Source organism: Xenopus laevis, chromosome 8S, assembly GCF_017654675.1.
Source record: "Xenopus laevis strain J_2021 chromosome 8S, Xenopus_laevis_v10.1, whole genome shotgun sequence".
Classification (NCBI taxonomy): Eukaryota; Metazoa; Chordata; class Amphibia; order Anura; family Pipidae; genus Xenopus; species Xenopus laevis.
The window spans coordinates 6,144,115-6,165,183 of record NC_054386.1 but is presented as its reverse complement, the minus strand read 5'-3'; the positions used below and the strand labels follow the sequence as shown (position 1 = coordinate 6,165,183).

At 40.0% G+C, this 21,069-nt stretch overlaps 1 protein-coding gene across 7 annotated transcripts in view; it reads right to left on the bottom strand.

Annotated features, from left to right (window-relative positions):
• LOC108700468 (kinectin) overlaps positions 1-21,069 on the bottom strand; it is a 91,895-nt gene that overhangs the window by 18,902 nt on the left and 51,924 nt on the right. For 2 of the 7 annotated variants that reach the window (XM_041575133.1, XM_041575136.1), the window contains exons 24-39: positions 20,742-20,779; positions 19,494-19,584; positions 18,671-18,739; positions 16,416-16,453; positions 16,235-16,325; positions 15,350-15,415; positions 14,048-14,088; positions 11,634-11,724; positions 11,468-11,545; positions 10,431-10,468; positions 8,907-8,997; positions 7,360-7,446; positions 2,318-2,407; positions 835-915; positions 360-449; positions 87-179 (exon numbers count right to left, since the gene is read on the bottom strand). In XM_041575133.1, the coding sequence (XP_041431067.1) occupies positions 87-179; positions 360-449; positions 835-915; positions 2,318-2,407; positions 7,360-7,446; positions 8,907-8,997; positions 10,431-10,468; positions 11,468-11,545; positions 11,634-11,724; positions 14,048-14,088; positions 15,350-15,415; positions 16,235-16,325; positions 16,416-16,453; positions 18,671-18,739; positions 19,494-19,584; positions 20,742-20,779 (1,173 nt within the window). The remainder of the gene's footprint in view (positions 1-86; positions 180-359; positions 450-834; positions 916-2,317; positions 2,408-7,359; positions 7,447-8,906; positions 8,998-10,430; positions 10,469-11,467; positions 11,546-11,633; positions 11,725-14,047; positions 14,089-15,349; positions 15,416-16,234; positions 16,326-16,415; positions 16,454-18,670; positions 18,740-19,493; positions 19,585-20,741; positions 20,780-21,069) is intronic. The other 5 variants (XM_041575137.1, XM_041575138.1, XM_041575134.1 and 2 more) reach the window with 3 other exon arrangements.

The following is a 21,069-nucleotide window of genomic DNA, read 5'->3' as shown; positions in this document are numbered from 1 at the left end:
AGCCTTTCCTTCTCCTTGAAGCCTTGCTGCCAGCAGGCAGTTGGAGACTATACTAGAAACTACAAATACTAGAAAGCATCACTTACCTTATCTAGTTCCTGCTGTGATTCTTCAACCTTCAACTTCCACTTCCCTTCCTCTTCCTCAACACTGCGCTGCAGCCTCTGCAGAATTCCTTCCTGCAAACAAATGGTTTAAGTCTTGCACACTTGAACTAACTTTTTTTTTTTTTTTTTGCGCAGACTCAATTACTGATAAAACTTTGAGCCACAGAATACACATTAATTGATACCCCCTTTAATTATAAGTCTCACACCAAACCAATATTAATTAAGGATTAAGAAAGAACAAAACTCAACCGTTTCTGCCAGCACAGATTTGTACTTTTCACACTCAAGCTGCAACATCGTATGGGTCTCCTCTCCTTCCTTCAGCTTCTCCTCCATCACCTGAAAAGGAAAAAAACAAAATATTATGGATCATTGAAGCTGCCATGCTTTGGGGCACATTTATAAAAAGGGAGTGCAGACATTATATATTTATCCGTCTGCTCAAATGCCAAAACAAATGGATTAAATCTGTCAGTGCCAATTTTATTTTCTTTTTCTTAAATGCTATCTTGTTGCTAGGGTCAGACCCGCTTCCTGAATCCTGTTCACGCGCGCGCGGGAGGAAAAGACGCACAGTCCGACCCTGGGGTCAGCTACCTCAATGATGCCATATATGACCAGCTGATTTGGCTGAAATCAGGCAAACTGCAAGACTATATATCTGGACATGTATGGGCAGCTTTACATTTGCAAAAGGTGAACCATATGCACTCATTTCACTTACCTTTAATTTCTCAGCTCCCGCACTTTCATTTAAACAATTCCTTGCTCCTTTCTCAAACTCCTGCACCCAATCACTGTGACACTACAAAGCAAACACAAAACATTTATTAAGGGTTTCAGAATGTAATATGATTGCTAATTTAAAGGAACAGTAACACCAAAAAAAGTATATTAAAGTAGTGAAATACTGCCCTATAGTTCATATAAACAAGCTGCTGTGAAGCAATGACAGAAATCGGGAAAAGGCTATATGGCACAGGTTAAATAGTGGATAACAGATGACATTATGTTCTAAAGATCTTATCTGCTGTGTAACCTGAGCCTTTTCTCCTTTGAATGGCTGCCCCCATTGCTACACAGCAGCTTGTTTATATAAACTATAGTAGTACTTATCTGTTATCTACTGTGTATCCTGTGCTTGAATGGCTGCCCCCATGGCTACACAGCAGCTTGTTTATATAAACTATAGTAGTACTTATCTGTTATCTACTGTGTATCCTGTGCTTGAATGGCTGCCCCCATGGCTACACAGCAGCTTGTTTATATAAACTATAGTAGTACTTATCTGTTATCTACTGTGTATCCTGTGCTTGAATGGCTGCCCCCATGGCTATACAGCAGCTTGTTTATATAAACTATAGTAGTACTTATCTGTTATCTACTGTGTATCCTGTACTTGAATGGCTGCCCCCATGGCTACACAGCAGCTTGTTTATATAAACTATAGTAGTACTTATCTGTTATCTACTGTGTATCCTGTGCTTGAATGGCTGCCCACATGGCTACACAGCAGCTTGTTTATATAAACTATAGTAGTGTTTCTGAAGCAAACACACCAGTTTTACCAGTGCAGGGCAACACTGCATTAAATTTGTATTACTTTAGAACAATTTCATTTTTTGATGTTACTATTCCTTTAAAGGACCAGTAAAAGCAAATAAAAATTTTAAAAAATTCGTTAGTATGCTACGAAAAAAAGACACCAACACATATTAAACTTTAAAGTCGCTAAGTCTTTATTAAGAAATAACTTACCGAAACTCTGCTTCTGCTCAACTTAAAAAAAGGCGATCGGCGATCCATCGTGCGGCGCTCCATTTCTCCCCGCCTTCCTTATAGGAGATAGCCAGGGAGGAGAAATCAGGCGCCGCACGATGGATAGTCGCCCTGTCGCCATTTCTGAAGAGGAGAGCAAGCGGAGTTTCGGTAAGTTATTGCTTAATAAAGGCTTTATATAAGTTTAATGTGTGTTGGCGCCTTTTTTACATAGCATACAACAAATTATTTTTTTAGAAAATTTTTGCTGTTACTGATCCTTTAAAGAGACACTGACACCAGAAAACAAACCTTCTTTTACATCTCTCATAACATTGTCTTTATTATTTTGCCATAAAACCCTGGCTACATTTAACAGTCATCTTTTAGAATTTAGGGATTTTGAAAGACGAGCATTTACACATATATTTAAGAAATGAATCTCTTACCAAACCCACTGATACGGACACACTGGGGAAGAGTTTCTGCAGGATCTGCCTGGCTTGTGTCTCAGCTGTTTGGGCAAGTTGTTGCTGTTCCTAATCAGAGAGATGGCAGAGTTCTATTAATACACAGGATGAAGATGGAAGTGTTCCTTGAGCACCGACAAACACATATGAACACATAACTAATCACTAGTGATGGGCGAATTTGGGGCGAAAAATTCGCGAAAGGGCATCCGTTTTTTTTAACACCGGCGCAAATTCACTGGCAAAAATGCGCCAGCGTCCAAAAAAACAGATGCCGGTGCCCCTTTGTTTTGACGCCAGCGAATTTTCGTGGCGGTTTAGCGAATTTATTCGTGGCCGCGAATTCTCGCCTGGTGAATAAATTCGCCCATCACTACTAATCACTAATAAACATGACAACATGAATTTCATGCCCATACAGATAAATACTTACAAATGAACAATGACCCACCTAACATTACAAATCGGGCTGATTGTTTATTAAATTATAAGTAGGGATGGGCGAATTTGACCCGTTTCGGCAAAAATTTGCAGACGCCCATTAAAGTCTATGGGCGTCAAAAAGTGTGACGCGCGTCTTTTTTTTTAACGCACGCCGCCATACAAGTCTATGGGCGTCATTTCCACTGTGAGACAAGGCGCAAAAATTCGGCCATCCCTAATTATAAGTGCACTTGTAAATAAATAAATAAAATGTCTTCTATTTTTTTTTTAAATTTATTTTAAACAATTAGAATTCTGAAATAACAACGACTGTTTTTATAGCTATTCCTCTATATCTTCCATATCCTAGTTGTTTCGTTTTTAAGGGTAAGGCGACACGAGGAGATTCGGGGAGATTTTGTCGCCTAGCAACTAATCGCCTCGTCTTTTGAGCGACTATTTCCCCGAAGTGCCTCAGCGTTTTTCCCCCATAGGCTACAATGAAAAGTAGCCTGTGCTAATGCACACGCGGCGATGTGTTTTCTATAGTCGCCCGAAGTTGCCTCACTGAGCTCAGTAAGTGACAGCAGCACAGAGCATGTGCAGTGAATCAGCAGAAAAAGAAGATGGGGAGCTACTGTGGCATCTTTGGAGACACAGATCTTTACTGTTAAAGGGTAGTGGTTGCCTTGGGCTGGTACAGAAGCACAAAACAATGTACAACATTTCTAGCTGCTTCTTTAGTTTAAAGGGATACTGTCATGGGAAAAACATTTTTTTTCAAAATCAATCAGTTAATAGTGCTGCTCCAGCAGAATTCTGCACTGAAATCCATTTCTCAAAAGAGCAAACAGATTTTTTTATATTCAATTTTGAAATCTGACATGGGGCTAGACATATTGTCAATTTCCCAGCTGCCCCAAGTCATGTAAGCAGCACTATTAACTGATTCATTTTGAAAAAAAAAATTTTTTCCCATGACAGTATCCCTTTAAATTTCCTTGTCCTTTAAGATGTTACAATAGTTAAAGACAAAATATAAGCAATAGGCTTACTAGTGCACACTGATCAACATGTATTGCCCTTTAATCATTGGCTGCCATAGCACATAACTCCTAGTAGTTTCTTTTTAAGCTGGACAATTATTTAAACTGATAAAAATCCTACAAAATTAAGTATTTTGCCATTTTGGTACACATCGTGTACCCTAACAACCCTGATCAATATTCTATTTAATATGGATATTGTTTGGTTTTTTGAAAGGAAAATTTAAACTTCCAGTGCGCCATGTTTTTCCAGTCCGTGGGGCATTAGCAGATGGCAGGGAAAGTAAAGAATAGCCACAGCTGTACAGTACAGATGGAGATATAGAAGGACTGAAAATAAATAAGCAATTATCTTTAGTCTCCTGATTAGTAGTTCTCATACAAGCAAAATATACACATACCTAGAGATAGGTGCTATAAAGTATTTTGTTTCCTGTCAAACTGGGTACAAGTCCAACCCTACTAACAGATACTAGGGGTTTATTGTATCTAGACAGCTTATTTGATGACGATATACTCCTACTAACGTTTGTTCAATTTCAACTGCTGGTGTGTCAAATTAAAGGGATACTGTCATGCAAGTTAGAGTGATATCACCCCCCCCCCCTTCCCAAACAAACAAAAGAACAATGGGAAGGTAACCAGATAGCAGCTCCCTAACACAAGATAACAGCTGCCTGGTAGGTCTAAGAACAACACTCAATAGTAAAATCCAGGTCCCACTGAGACACATTCAGTTACATTGAGAAGGAAAAACAGCAGCCTGCCAGAAAGCATTTCTCTCCTAAAGTGCAGGCACAAGTCACATGACCAGGGGCAGCTGGGAAATCGACAAAATGTCTAGCCCCGTGTCAGATTTCAAAATTGAATATAAAAAAATCTGTTTGCTCTTTTGAGAAATGGATTTCAGTGCAGAATTCTGCTGGAGCAGCACTATTAACTGATTCATTTTGAAAAAAAATGTTTTTCCCATGACAGTATCCCTTTAAATGCATCCTTTCTAGCAGTGCCACCACAACCTTGATATGTGTATTTAATACTCTCTGCAGCCACAGAGTACTAGGCCGCAATAAAAAAATAAAAAAAAGGTGAGCTCCCGCGGCACTATAAAAGTGCAGTAGCGTTGGTCCCTTAAAACTCCAGATTCTTATGCAATGTAACAGATTAAAAAAAAAATTTAAAAAAAAAAAACGTTTGAAATGAAACTGCTAAATGTGTAATATGCAACAGCAACCAATCAAACATTTAATTACTGTACAGTAACAGGGATATCAATCTAATTGGTTGCTGTGGGCTACTGCACTGGTGCCTCTGTTTCCAAGCTGTTTCTACAATAAAAACAAACCTTTAGAATATCGTTTTAGAATATCTTTCTGGTTCTAATAATATAATTATGGCAGCATGAAAGACCATGTATTTCCCATTGTTAACTAGATTCCCTTGGGCAGACACTCCCCTTGAATTCAAATGAGACACCATGAAATAAGACAAACACACAACATGACACTGAGTGAATGGACACAAGGGAGACGTCTACACAACACACAGGAGAGACACAAAGGCAAGGGCAGAGCATAGAACATGGAAATAGGGCCCAGAGTTGTGTGTGTTGGATTTGCAGCAAAGTGCTTTCTTTATTTGTCTTAAGCTCCACAGTGATGGAAGAAAAAGAGCCTTCATCATGGAGTAGCCTACAAATGCAGTCCCACTCCCTCTGCAACTTTAACTTGCCAATTATCACAAGGCTACTACTTGTTGCGGACAATCTCATTTTTGAAACAACTTTATAGAGACGGAGAGGAAAAAGCAATTAAATAAGGTTTTTGGAAACCTCCAAAAATGAAGTGGCACAGTTCTACAATGTGCTTAATGTATACAATGAGTTCAGTTAACAAACATTTAATGTGGGAGGTTTAGAGTTTTTCTACTTTGAACTTTTCTACAGCTCACAATTTAAATCAAATATTTGCTCATTTATTTAAATAATCACATTATTTAAAAAAAAAAACTTAAATTTTTAGAAGCTCAAAAATTGGATTGAATGAATGACAACTTTCATTTTGAATTCTACATGAACCTGTAGATGCAGAAGTTTTACATACGAGTAAAATGTGTTTGATAAATACTAAGCATTTGACTTTTTGAAAATATAAATCGAAGTTTTGACTTGTGGGCAAATCATGATTTGGGTTGCTTTAAATGCTAAAAAAAAGGTAACCACACACGCTAAGTCTTTGGCTGCATCCTTGATTGCTCTTAGGGTTGTCACCTTTCCCCGCAATTAACCCTGGAAGGGGCAGTGACTTAAAGGGATACTGTCATGGGAATTTTTTTTTTCCCAAAATGAATCAGTTAATAGTGCTGCTCCAGCAGAATTCTGCACTGAAATCCATTTCTCAAAAGAGCAAACAGATTTTTTACATTTAATTTTGACATGGGGCTAGACATATTGTCAGTTTCCCAGCTGCCCCCAGTCATGTGACTTGTGCTCTGATAAACTTCAATCACTCTTTACTGCTGTACAGAAGGTTGGAGTGATATCGCCCCCTCCCTTCCCCCCCAGCAGCCAAACAAAAGAACAATGGGAAGGTAACCAGATAGCAGCTCCCTAACACAAGATAACAGCTGCCTGGTAGATCTAAGAACAACACTCAATAGTAAAAACCCATGTCCCACTGAGACACATTCAGTTACATTGAGAAGGAAAAACAGCAGCCTGCCAGAAAGCATTTCTCTCCTAAAGTGCAGGTACAAGTCACATGACCTGGGGCAGCTGGGAAATTTACATCATGTCTAGCCCCATGTCAGATTTCAAAATTGAATATAAAAAAATCTGTTTGCTCTTTTGAGAAATGGATTTCAGTGCAGAATTCTGCTGGAGTAGCACTATTAACTAGTGTTTTGAAAAAAACATGTTTTCTGATGGCAGGATCCCTTTAATGTCGGCAGCCGATGACGTAATAGGTCAATTAAAAATGGAAGAGGGGCAAGACAATGTCAGGGACGGGGCTGTGACGATCAGCCGATCGACGTGTCAACCTTGGGGAATCCTGCCCGGTTTTTGTAAAAACCAGGCCCGGACAAGCCCACCAAATACCTAGCTGTCTGGGTAAAAAATTGGACACGTGGCAACCCTAGTCGCACAAGTTTGCAAGCCATTGGACTGTGTATAGTTCAAAACCCTTGCCTCCCCTCAACTGATACCTGACTGATTGGTGATCATTCAGATACTGATATGTTCAGGTGGAATATTTTGGAAGTCATCTAAGGGAAATCAACAACTGACCAGATTTTCAAGTAATAATAGTGGGATGCTTCCTCACCTTTTAAAAAAACAAGCACTCGCACATCTCCCAAACATTGGGAGTGCATTGCAAAGCATGCCATAACTGGTCTCCATAAACTCTCAAAACTGGGTTACCAAGTATTTCCAGCATTTAACTTTGTACAAGGGGGTTGGTTTAAAGTTGCAAAGAGAGGGCAATGCTCAAATCAAGGCAACGGCAGATCTCATCCCCAACTGATGCACGGTTCCCCCATTAGTATTACAACCTTGGCCGTCTTGTTCATTCTCTCTTGTAGCATTTTTTCAGTGGATGCCAAAGCTTCCATTGCTTTCCAGTTTTTCTCCCGAAGGTCCTAATTGTTTTCAGAAAGAATGATTTCAGTCGATCCGCACACTATAATGGCGCATTTCAGTAATTTGCATTTAGAAGGCAGTTTTCTGCATTTGGCCAAATTAGAATACACAGGTTTCCCTACTGCAAATCCATCTCTAATATTTAATAATCGTGTTCTGTTGCATTTCAGTTTTTGAGCAAGGCGGGGTCAGAGAGCGCTTTGACACAAGGACACGAGTTTCAACAGTTTTATGTTTAGCTATTTTTTATTAAAGCTATTTTTTATACAAGTTACCATTCAAGCTAACCAGAACTAAATGGGAAAGAGAGTTCACAGAGGAAAGGAATAGACACCAGCCCACAAAAATAAAAGTTTGGAAGGATGCCCAGTTACAAAACCCAGACAGTAGATACCAGCCCAGAAAGAATATTGGGGTTCAACGACCCAAATATAATTGTCTAGAGAAATATCGGAGAACATGCAGGCAGTTGGCTTTTTTTCAACTCTATTACTTAGCTGATCTATCAGGTAAGAATAATAAACAGATGTAGTTCATCTTTTCTGGGCTCTTTCAAGGTCTATACTGCTTCTAAATCCTTCCAAACGCCATCTGGTCAACAATGACTCCTCTGCGAAAATGCGGAATAAAACAGGCACTGGGTTGTAATGTTAAGGCTCTAAGGGGAAATTATGACTAGAAAAAAACTGGAATATGGTGTGATTTATACTTTTTTATTTATTTTTAAAGTATGCATGGACAATAGGTGGTCCACCAGATGGCATTAAAGTTCAAAATATCCCTCTTCTAATTGAAGACTGATACGAGATGTTGAAAGTCATATGGAGGGCCAAATGCTGTCCATCAATGGTTTAAACCAGGGGTCCCCAACCTTTTTTACCCATGAGCCACATTCATAAATAAAAAGAGTTGGGGAGCAACACAGGCATCCAAAAGTTCCTGGGGTGCAAAATAAGGGCTGTGATTGGCTATTTGGCGGCCCCTATGCAGACTGGCAGACTACAGTTGGCTCTATATAGCAGTACTCCTGGTTTTTATGCAACCAAAACTTGCCTCCAAGCCAGAGGCCACTGGGAGCAACATCCAAGGTGTTGGAGAGCAACATGTTGCTCCCAAGCTACTGGTTGGGGATCACTGGCTGAAACCATTCACTTGGAATGATTGAACTGGCTAAAAATGTTGATTTAGAATCCTTGTGATGGTTTGTAGGAACAAAATGTGGTTTATCCCAGTTTACTGCAAAAAAAAAGCACATGCAATTCTATCACATTCAGTTTCTAAGGTACAGGGATCTTTATTAAAACATTGAGGAATATTTTAGCCTTTTACTTTTTGCCTGGCACAATTTTCTTTCAACATGTTTGTAGGTAAATCAGAAGTCTTCCTCTATCTGCGGTGCAAGGATTTGCTTAAGCGATGGCACATCAAAGCAAAATAAAAAACAAGGAAAGGCACTTACATTATTCTTCTTTCGTTGCTGTTCCACAGCAGATTTTAGTGATTCCAGCTCACTCTGTAGCTCTGTTATATGTCGGTCTTTCTCTGCAAGTCTAAAGATCAGGTTTAGATAAGCTGTAAATACCCCCAACTAAATGTGGTCTTCTATCACTGCAGTAGTGGGCAGATTATACAACTGAAGGAGCCGAGAACTGGTTTACTTGGCACATACACAGCTGGCCAAAATACCAATACAGATTCAACAGCAGCTGAATTGACCATTAGGGTTAACTGTACACTCCATGTAGATCAGGGGTCCCCAACCTTTTTTACCCGAGAGCCACATTTAAATGTAAAAAGAGTTGGAGAGCAACACAAGTATGAAAAAGACCATGGGGATGTCTAATAAGGGCTGTTATTGCCTATTTGGTAGCCCCTATGTGGATTGGCAGCCTACAAGAGGCTCTGTTTGGCAGTACATCTGGTTTTTATACAACCAAAACTTGCCTATAAGTCTGGGATTCATAAATAAGCACCTGCTTTGGTGCCACTAAGAGCAACATCCAAGGTATTGGTGAGCAACATGTTGCGCGCGAGCTACTGGTTGGGGACCACTGATGTAGATGATGATTATATGCATAAACTGGTATAGGTATGGGAACTGTAATCCAGAATGCTTGAAATCTGGACTTTTCATGTTTTTCCATATTTTTCCAATTTGGACCTGCATATATTACATCTACTTAAAAAACAATAAGGATTGTTTTGTCACCAATATGAATTTATGCAGATCAGTTAGCATCAAGTACAAGACACTGATTTATTATTACAGAGAAAGAGCAAATCGCTTTTGAAATTTTTAAAGATCTGCTTAAATGTCTTCCTTTAACATGGAGCTTTTTGATAGCTGGTTTTGGCATAAGAGATCCAATACCAAAAAGCTTATTTCAACCCACTAATGAAGGCTGATTTGGACAACATTTTACTAAAACCTAAACTTGTGTTTCCAGCTGTAGTTTGTACAAATCAGTGATAAAGTCAAATATTCTTTTTTGCACAGCTCGATATATTTGGAAGTGATACGGCTTGGTTTCTGCAAACTGTGCAGTGCAATGGTCTACATTATCTACATTGTCCTCTAGCTGTTGTCAAAATACAGGCCTCAGGATTGGCATACTGAGGGCACAATTGTATTAATAATATAAAGAAAACTCTTGCATACTCTTCCATACCCCAACCTATTTTGTAACAAAAGAACCTAAAAAGATTTTATATTAGGACAGTTATCACCATGGAATCGGAGAGATCAGAAGAACATCCTTCAAGTCCAAGTTAGGAACAAATAGGATCAATGTCCACTTGAAGTGCAACTTATAATTGGTGTAACCGTGGACGTAACTGTTCCTATTTCTGTTCTGGTGAGTTTGAAACAGTGTATGATAGTGTTTCACAATAAAAAAAAATATATTAACTGCTGTAGTAAGTAGCATAGAGAACTATTAACAGTTTCAGTTATGATGTGATATGGTGAAAGCATTTGACTTACGTCTTCAATAGTTGTTCACTATGGACAGCAGATGAGACCTAAAATAAGATGAAATCAATAAAGTTACAGCAGTAGTGGCTTAACCAATAAAACAAACATTATCATAGCTGCCACTAAATTAAAATGGTGTCATTTTGTGTACAAACAATAACTGTAATGCATCTTTACCAGCTCATCCCACTGTTACAGAGCGACCCTACTTTATTCTGCCCAAGCCCAAGGTACTTGTCTAGTTCCAGAGGCTAAAACGTTCATATACAGTGTATATGAAACATGTGTTGTATTTACATGTATACATATATAGCACATCTATATTCATTTTAATAAGCTTATTTTGGCAAGAACAATGCCATTTAGCAACCTTAAAATAGAATATGGAATCCGTAAGATTTCAATCACTCAAAATATGTTTTGGATATTTAATTTCAATATTTTATATCTTTTTTTAAACTTTACCCTTTTCACTTCAAATAAGCTCTTAGTTATAGTAAAGGTTAACTATTAATTATTTTTCTGGGCCCTAATGTCTAAGGTCAGTTTAAAAAAAGAGAATACTGCTGCAAAAAAAAAAAAAAAGTTATACAATTAATCCAATCTAATCTAAATTAGGTTTGTTCATATAAGGGTAAGGTCACACTGGGCGATTCGGGGAGATTTAGTCGTCGCACTAATCGCCTCTTCTTGGGGCGACCAATATCCCCGAACTGCTTCCCCCTGTCTTCCGCCTGCTAGAATGAGAAATCGCCTATGGCGCTTTGTTTTCCAAAGTCGCCCAAAGTTTCCTCGTGAGGCCATGCGAGTGCCATGCCACAGGCGATTTCTCATTCTAGCAGGCAGAAGACAGGGGGAAGCAGTTCGGGGAGATTAGTCGCCCAAAGAAGAGGCGATTAGTCGCCGGACAACTAAATCTCCCTGAATCTCCCAGTGTGACCTTACCCTAAGAGAAGGTACCATAGGAAATTTGGGAGGGGAGGATGGAACTTGTCTGGGATCTCAAATCTCAGTCTCAATCACACATTGGTGCCAATTGCTCATACCTGTTCTATTTGCTGTTTGTGTTTCTGTTGCAGTTCAGAGGCCTGAACCTTCAAAACATTGTTTTCAGCTCTTAAAGTCTGTTTAGAAAATATTATTATATAAAAGTCAGTCCCTCTTGTGATTCTAAAATTTCCTGCTACATAGAAAGTGAATATCTTGCTGTACCTGTAGTTCCTGAGATTTGTCATTAATAGATTTCTCCTTCTCCAGCAGTGAGGCCTCCGTGTTTCTAACCTTCTCTTCTTGCTCGGCCAGCCTACAGGGTGTAAAATAACAAGTGCAGTTTGATCGATGATGCTAAACAAATCACATATCCCACAGCTGCCTAAGAACAGAGGTGATATATTTGTATGGTGTTGCAGTGGGTTTATATTATAACTACCCAGGAAGTGCTGTGACTTGAAGGTAAACAACAGTTGTCATCACTAACACTGTCTTACTTGATATGGGATTCATTGAAGTATTCCAAATTATGTCCACTTTTACAGACACATTATGCACATTTGGAGACAATAAGTAGGATCTCCTACAATTCTTTTATTCAGCAATGGCTGGTTCCTTCTACCTAACATTTTTTACCTTAATATTTTAAAGGGATACTGTCATGGGGAAAACATTTTTTTCAAAATGAATCAGTTAATAGTGCTGCTCCAGCAGAATTCTGCACTGAAATCCATTTCTCAAAAGAGCAAACAGATTTTTTTATATTCAATTTTGAAATCTGACATGGGGCTAGACATATTGTCAATTTCCCAGCTGCCCCTGGTCATGTGACTTGTGCCTGCACTTTAGGAGAGAAATGCTTTCTGGCAGGCTGCTGTTTTTCCTTCTCAATGTAACTGAATGTGTCTCAGTGAGACATGGGTTTTTACTATTGAGTGTTGTTCTTAGATCTACCAGGCAGCTGTTATCTTGTGTTAGGGAGCTGTTATCTGGTTACTTTCCCATTGTTCTTTTGTTTGGCTGCTGGGGGGAAAAGGGAGTAGGTGATATCACTACAACTTGCAGTACAGCAGTAAAGAGTGATTGAAGTTTATCAGAGCACAAGTCACATGACTGGGGGCAGCTGGGAAATTGACAAAATGTCAAGCCCCATGTCAGATTTCAAAATTGAATATAAAAAAATCTGTTTGCTCTTTTGAGAAATGGATTTCAGTGCAGAATTCTGCTGGAGCAGCACTATTAACTGATGCATTTTGAAAAAAAATTTTTTTCCCATGACAGTATCCCTTTAAGGACAAGGAAACCAAACCACATCAAGTGAATCCAAAATTTAAGTTAAAGTCTGACTTTACCCCACACTTATCATCCAATACTATTGACAAATTGAGAGTCGTAAGAGAGGAGGTTACTTTGGAACTGCAACGGCAACTCGCTTATAGGGACAGTTTAGTTAAAGTTGAAAGAAAAGACTTAGGCTATAAGCACACAGGCTGTTGTCTTGGCTGTTGTCAGCCTGTGTATTTTTGCAGGCCAAGAGAAGCAGATCTGCTCAGTGCCCCTGCTCCATTGATTTGAATCCAATCAGCCTGGGTGCGCTCACATACAATGGAGCTGAAGCTGAGGTTAGCCCAAATCAGGCCTGGACTAGGAGTCAATATAGGCCCTGTCATTCCAAGTACATAGAGGCCCAAACAGCCCCCTACCAGTCCACTATACGGTAACTTTCTATGGAGCCGTACAGCAGCCCCTCTGGCATTTGCGAGAACCCACAGATTGCCAGTCCGGGCCTGTCCCAAATGGAGACATCTCTGGGCTGATCTTAGCTTCAGCTCCACTGTGTGTGAGCACATACAGGCTAACATGATTCAAATCAATGGAGCAGGGGCACTGAGCTGAGCTCAGGTAAATGACAGCAGCACAGAGCACGTGTAGTGAATCAGCAGAAAAGAAGATGGGGAGCTATTGAGGTCATATTTGATCATTATTTGCTAAAGGGCTGTGGTTGCTTTGGGCTGGTGCAGAAGTCTTCAACATAATGTACAACATTTCTAGCTACTTCTTTAGTTAGGCTTTAATTTTCCTAAGTCTCAAGTGCCCTGGTGACAAACTGGATTCAACCACATTGGAATCCAGATAAAAATTGGGTGAACATGATGAGGGTTTAGTTGAGAGAATGATATCTCTGTAGAAGCTTCAAAACTGAAAAATGTGGCTCGGTCAATCAAGAATGGCAGCTTCCATAAGAGTAATGTTTGGTTTGATTAAGTAAACCATAGCAAAGATTGTTACCAGCTAATGGAAAGCAAACCTATCTCACTACCACAGTCTGATCACTTTAATACAACTGGATATCTGGGATTGCAGGAGGGACCTTGAGCAGTACATGGATAGGTTGTTAGTAGGCAGCATACAGTAGAAACCCAAAACCGGTGGGGGGGGGGAGAAGGAAGGAGACACCACTTGTATGTATGGGACAACGAAAAAACACTTCCAGTTATAATTTGTAGACCAAGTATGTAGGAAATGATCCTAATTAATTATTGAATATTAATGTAACCACATCTCGCAATATTGAGCAGCAAAACTGTCAGTATGACCTTTCTACATGCATTATCTGAACATTATTCCAAACATACCGACTTTGGAGATTCTCAGCTTGCGATGATGTAGACTCACTCTGCAAGGAAAATTTTTACATAACTTAATAATACGTCCCAAAAAAGTTTCCTAAAGTATTTTTTTATCAGACCCCTGCATAGTTCACCAACCTCTGGACCCTCCAATAACCCAATAGTGTATATACAGTATTTCAGAGGATGCAAAGCAGTCATACTTGTGGGGGGTTATTTACTAAACTCCGAATGCAAAAATCACAAAAAATTTGTGATTTCTTTTTTTTTTTTTTTATAAAATCGGACTTTTAAAAAAAATCACACATTTTTCTTAGTTTATTAAACCCCGAGGATGGAAAAGTTCGAATCACAAAATCCCACAGACCAGTCCAGGTTGTATATAAAGGTGGCCATACACGGGCCGATAAAAGCTGCCGACAGACCGTGTTGGCAGCTTATTGGCCGTGTATGGGCCCCCCCGACGGGCTTCCCCAATTGAGATCTGGCCGAAAGTCGGCAAGATCTCGGTTGGATGGGACGAAAAATCCCGTTGGATCGCGGGATGCGGTCGTTGATGCGGTCACGTGATCCGACCGCCCATTACTATTCGTTAGGATCCGATTGTTGGGCCCTAGGGCCCATGATTGGATCAGCCCGATATTGCCTATCTCAAGGTGGGCATATCGGGGAGAGATCCGCTCGTTTGGCGACATCGCCATATGAGCGGATCTCTCCGTGTATGGCCACCTTAAGTCAATGGGAGAAGTCCCAATGATTTTTTGATGTGCACTGGGTTTTGTGCAATACCCGGGAGTTTTCAGGCAAAAAGCTGAGTTTTCAGGTAAAAAATCTGGAAAAAAAATTGAAAATCGTATGAAAAATCAAAAAAAAAAAAAGTGAAAATCTGATTTTTTTTTCCCCCACAAAGCAAATTTTTGGGAAAATGTAATAATAAATAAGCGTAAAAAACCTGATTGGATCAGATCGGATTTTGTAGCAGAAAATATTGAGATAAATTCGGACTTTGATAAATAACCCCCGTGGTTTCTCCTTTTAAGGTATCCAGAAGTATCATTGTCTGTGTATTCATAATAACAGAAAACAGCAGAGCAAATCAGAATAGCTCCTACTAATGGAAATGTTCTCATGTTTGGGGAATATTTCTGGATGTCTATTAAGCACTAGAAGCCTTCCAGCGCTGTAAATAACTTCAAAAAGATCTGATATTATAACATTTACCGTTTTTAGAGCATCTCAGGACAGTTTTTTTTTTTTTTAAAGAAAAATGTTAGCCCCTTAACTCGCAAAGTAAAACATATCACTCACCTGTTGAAGTTTCTTTTGTACTTCTTCAGTGTGAGCTTTCAGAACTTTACATTCTTTATCCAGATCCTTAAAATGGAAAAAAAAAAAAAATTTAAATAAAAAATACAAGTAAAATAACAAGTATATTTACTAAAAACACTGAGGGGCAAATTCACTAAGATTCGTAGTTGCGCCAGGCGCAACTTCGCCGCGCTTCGCCGCACTTCGCCAGGCGTTGTTTCGCCAGCGCTCCGCAAATTCACTAAAATCCGAAGTTGCGCACAGGGGTAGCGTAAGGTTGCGAAGTTGCGCTAGCGTTGATTCGCTAAGTAAAGAGAAGTTACGCTAGCGAAGGTTAATTTGCATTGGCGCCAAATTCAAATTTCGAACAAAAGTTGCCATGAGTCAGGAAATGTGGGGGGGAAGGAGGGGAGCCCTAAAAAAAATTTCGATCTTTTTCAGCCTATCACCCATAATGTAGAAAACACGCCAGCGTTTTTTCGGGACTTAGAAAAAATGTTGACTTTTTTTGAAGCAATCCCCATCTACTCTATTGTGCTTCGCCAGGTCTGAGGTGGCGAAGGAAGTCTAGCGTAAAAGGTAGCGTTCAGTACACTGCGCGCGTTAGTAAATTTGCGTAGTTACGTCCGTAGCGAAACTTCGCCAGGCGTAAGGGTGCGAAGTAACACTAGCGAATCTACGCCAGCGTTCGTTAGTGAATTTGCGAAGTAACGAAAATGCCCAACGCTACCGAATTGACGCTATCGTTCGGCGCTTAATGAATTTGCCCCTGAGTGCAGTAACCCATAGCAAACAAACAGCAATTAGGGTTTACTGCACAGAGACATCTTGCCTAGTCTTATTGAGATCTAATATATGTTAGTGCTCACGAGTATTAAGAGTCACCTGGATTTGTCTCTCTCGATCAACAATATCTTTCTCACGTTCTTTGAATCGCATTTCTATGTTTTTTAATGAATCTTCTTTGTTTCTCAGCCTGCAAAATGAATACAATAGCATTGAACGGGACACGATAACAGACCACCTTGATGAAAATCGATATTTAGCAAAAATAATTCCTACTTACTCGTTCTGTAGTTCCTGCACTTGTGCTCCATTGGAAAGCTGAAAGCAAAATGTAAATGTATGATGCCCATAATATAGAGATGCAAAGGTGTTAGGAGTGCACTATAAAAGCCTGAAGGATTCCTAAATTGAGCTCAGTCATTCTGTCGCCTCACACTCCGTATCTATACCAAGACTTGAATTAGAGAGTCCTACTAAGGTTCATTTCGAGTGCTTTAGTTGCAACTATCATCTAAGCCAGGGGTCCCCAACAGTGGCGTAACTAGTTGTTACTGGGCCCCATAGCAAATTCAATTTAGGGCCCCAAAATATTTATAAGTTGGCCTATTTTACCAAGATATATTAAAATTGATAATTAATTAGGGTCTCACTGGGCCCCCTACACTCCTGGGCCCCCCTGCAACCGCAGGGTCTGCTTCCTCTATAGTTACGCCCCTGGTCCCCAAACTTTTTTTTACCTGTGAGCCACATTCAAATGTAAAAAGAGTTGGGGAGCAACACAAGCATGAAAAAGTCCCTTGGGGTGCCAAATAAGGGCGGTGATTGGCTATTTGGTTGCCCCTATGTGGACTTGCAGTCTACAGGAGGCTCTACTTGCCACTATACTTAGTTTTTATGCAATTAAAATTTGCTTCCAAGCCTGGAATTCAAAAATAAGCACCTGGTTTGAGGCCACTGAGAGCAACATCCAAGGGGTCGGAGAGCAACATGTTACTCACAAGCTACTGGTTGGGGATCACTGATCTAAGCTGAACACACATATTCACAGCTCAGTCTGCTGTGCAGTTCTATATGCACAACTGTTACCAATAAACACAAACAGATACAAAATGGCCTATTTCATCTACATTCAGCATTAATAGCCATCTAGAGAGTCTTAACTGTGCAGCAGAGTAGCGGTTACCAACCCAAAGCATACTTTTAAAGGAGAATTCAACTGTAAATTTAAAAAAAAAAAACCTACCCTACATAGACCCCCCTCCCTCCGAGCCTAGCTGCTACCCCCGGGCAAATGCCCCAAAGTCTTTACTTACCCCTCGGTGCAGATTCTGTCCAGCGGAGTTCACGGCAGCCATCTTCTTCTCTTCGGTAATCTTTGGAATGAAAGCGGCATATCAGCGCTTGTGCACTTGGAGCAATCTTACGCTTCACGACAACTGTGCATGCGCCGAAAGTCACTGGAATTGGCGAAACGCCGTTCTCATTCCGGAGATTAAAGAAGAGCCGGAAGATGGCTGCCGTGAACTCCGCTGGACAGAATCTGCACCAAGGGGTAAGTAAAGACTTAGGGGCATTTGCCCGGGGGTAGCAGCTAGGCTGGGGGAGGAGGGAGGGGGTCTATGTAGGGTAGGGTTTTTTTTTTTATTTAGGGTTGAATTCGCCTTAAAGTCATGAACATGTACACTCCTGTATGATATAGTTCTATTTGGGATGATTATAGGAGAACTAAACAAGGCTAGATATATATTTTACATACAGAACTTACTCCACCAGCCTAAAGGTTCAGCGTCATCATAATATTAATGATCCGGGCCTACAAAGTTGTCACAGGAGGGTTGCCATCTTGGAAGTGTGAGACTACACATGCCGAGTGTGCTCTGGGCAGCTGCTGAAAAGCTAACCTTAGGGCAAATTATCCAGCAGAAAATTAGATTCACCTGACATATAAGCTGATGCTAAAGGACCAATTATTAAATTCCGGTGTGTTGGTTTCAGAGCTGCCATGTTCTAATGATCTGAATTAGTCACTAATCAGCCTTATAGTGTGACATTTCTATTCTATGTGTACTGTATATTGTGAGTGGCTCCCTAAGCTCAGTAAGTGACAGCAGCACAGAGCATGTGCAGTGAATCAGCAGAAAAGAAGATGAGGAGCTACTGGGGCATCTTTGGAGACACAGATCTTTACTGCTAAAGGGCTGTGGTTGCCTTGGGCTGGTACAGAAGCACAAAACATCATGTACAACATGTCTGCCCTACTTGCTTTAGTTCTCCTTTAAAACAAAAAGTCAGGAATCTGAGCATAAATTTTATTACACCGAATATCCACTCAGAACCGGCAGACCCCTTATTTGGAAGTCTTGCATCTCTTAAACATTCTTAAATTAGACTCTCTCATGTAACTTTAAAAGAAGGAGAATGCTATACATGTGCTATTCTGAGCATCTTTCCTGTATAAATACTGACATGTTCTAAACACCAATTACCTCTCCCATCCTATTGGACACTAAACAACATCTTTCATGGACTGGTTACCTGTTCAGCCTTTTCAAGCTGGCTATTTCTTAAAGCTTCCTTCAGAGATTCCATTTCCTGGTTCAATGCCTTTGCAACAACAAACGAGACAGATGGGATAGGAGATCAACACACAATGGTGACACAACAGATGCAAACAGCCAATCTCTTCACTGCTGGATGGGAATCTTCCAGGGGGGTTTCCCATATACAAAATCTTTGCCAAAATGGCTACACGAACAATGCAAAATTATAATGCAATTAAATTAAATTAGGGACGCACTGAATCCACTATTTTGGATTCGGGTGAACCTCTGAATCCTTCATGATAAATTTGGCTGAATACTGAACTGAATCCTAATTTGCATATGCAAATTAGGGGTGAGAAGGGAAAAACATGTTTTACTTCCTTGTTTTGTAACAAAACGTCATGTGATTCCCCTCCCCGCCCCTAATTTGCATATGCAAATTAGCATTCGGATTCGGTTTAGCCGGGCAGAAGGATTCAAATCCGAATCCTGCTGAAAAAGTCTGAATCGTGGCCGAATGCCGAACCAAATTCTGGATTCGGTGCATCCCGAACTTAAAAATGGATGTAGAAAGTTTATGGAAAGACCATGAAACTGTAGGAAGAAAAAGGGGTTACGCCCCGAAACATTGCATCCGCAAATAAACGAGCAAGGGTTTCCCTGCTAGAAATATCCTGTTGTGCCGGTGATTTCCTCTTCTAAGACCATGAAACTGCCCAAATAAAGTCACAAACTGATTTATATATGAAAAGACCCCATCGAGAAGTGAAGGAGGAAAGAAATGGAGAGAAACCATAAAGAGATTTATCCAGTACCCTAACTGTCGCCTCCTGGCTGTTGACTTTCTGCTGCTCGGCCTGGAGAAGATCTTGCACAGATTTTATGGTTCCCTCCTTCTCATGGATCCTAAGGGACACAGTGTGAATTTAGGATTTGCTCAGACTATAGCAAAGACCTATGTTTGGACTTAGTTTGGACAGATATACTTAGTAAACCACACAATTTCCCCTACTTCCACCTACTTAGTTTTGCTATGCTCCGTTTCACTCACTTCAGAAGAATAAATGCAGTATTTATTTTGTATAGTCTACCTAAGCAAACTATATTATATGGAGTAATTTTATGCAAACCCATACAAATACTAATCATAATCTTACTCTTGGTTCTGTATAAATCATGAAACATTTGGGGATTATCAGCACAATTGGAGTGGGTGGAGCAGACTTACAAGCTGTTCTTGCTGAGGATCCTGTACATAGCGATACAATGATACTTCTAGACCAGGGGTCCCCAACCTTTTTCACCCGTTACATAGTTAAATTGGGTTGAAAAAAGACAAAGTCCATCAGGTTCAACCCCTCCAAATGAAAACCCAGCCCCATACACACACCCCTCCCTACTTTTAATTAAATTCTATATACCCATACCTATACTAACTATAGAGCTTAGTATCACAATAGCCTTTAATATTATGTCTGTCCACAAAATCATCCAAGTCCCTCTTATAGTCATTAACTGAATCAGCATCACAACATCACCCGGCAGTGCATTCCCCAACCTCACTGTCCTGACTGTGATGAACCCCCTACTCTGTTCCTTTAAATGAAACTTCTTTTCTTCTAGTCTAAAGGGGAGGCCTCTGGTACGTGATTCTCTTTATGGGTAAAAAGGTCCCCTGCTATTTGTCTATAATGTCCTCTGACCCGTGAGCAACATTCAGATTTAAAAAGAGTTGGGGAGCAACACAAGCAGGGGAAACGTTCCTGGGTGCCAAATAAGGGCTGTGATTGGCTATTGGAGCCCCTATGTGGACTGTTCACCTACAGGAGGCTCTGTTTGACAGTACACCTGGTTTTTATACAACCAAATCTTGGCCTCCAAGTCTGGAATTAAAAAATAATCTCCTGCTTTGAGGCCACTGAGAGCAACATCCAAAGGGTTGGAGAGCAACATGTTACTCACGAGCTATTGGTTGGGGATCACTGTTCTAGACTTTTCTTATAATAGAAAAAAAAATTATAAACAGCAAAATATTAAACAATAAAAGCAAGTATGTGACTTACTGATTTTTAAGTTCTTCCAAAACAGAAGTGAGTGATATCTGATGAATAGAACGAGGGTAAAAGTGACAAATTATTCATAGAAAATAAATAAAATGTTTATCCTACAGCCATTAGCTTTTGCATGTAGTTTTAAATAATATTGAAGCAGCAAACAGGGGGCAGGGAACACTGACAAATCCATCATTAGTGCAGAAATCAAAGAGAAGCTAAATATTTATACACTGTACCCTTCCTCCAAAGTGGAGACTATATCCCCATGTCCCTCTGCTCTCAAAGACACCAGAGGGGGAAAAGTATAAAAAGCATTAGAAGACAAACAAATTAAAGG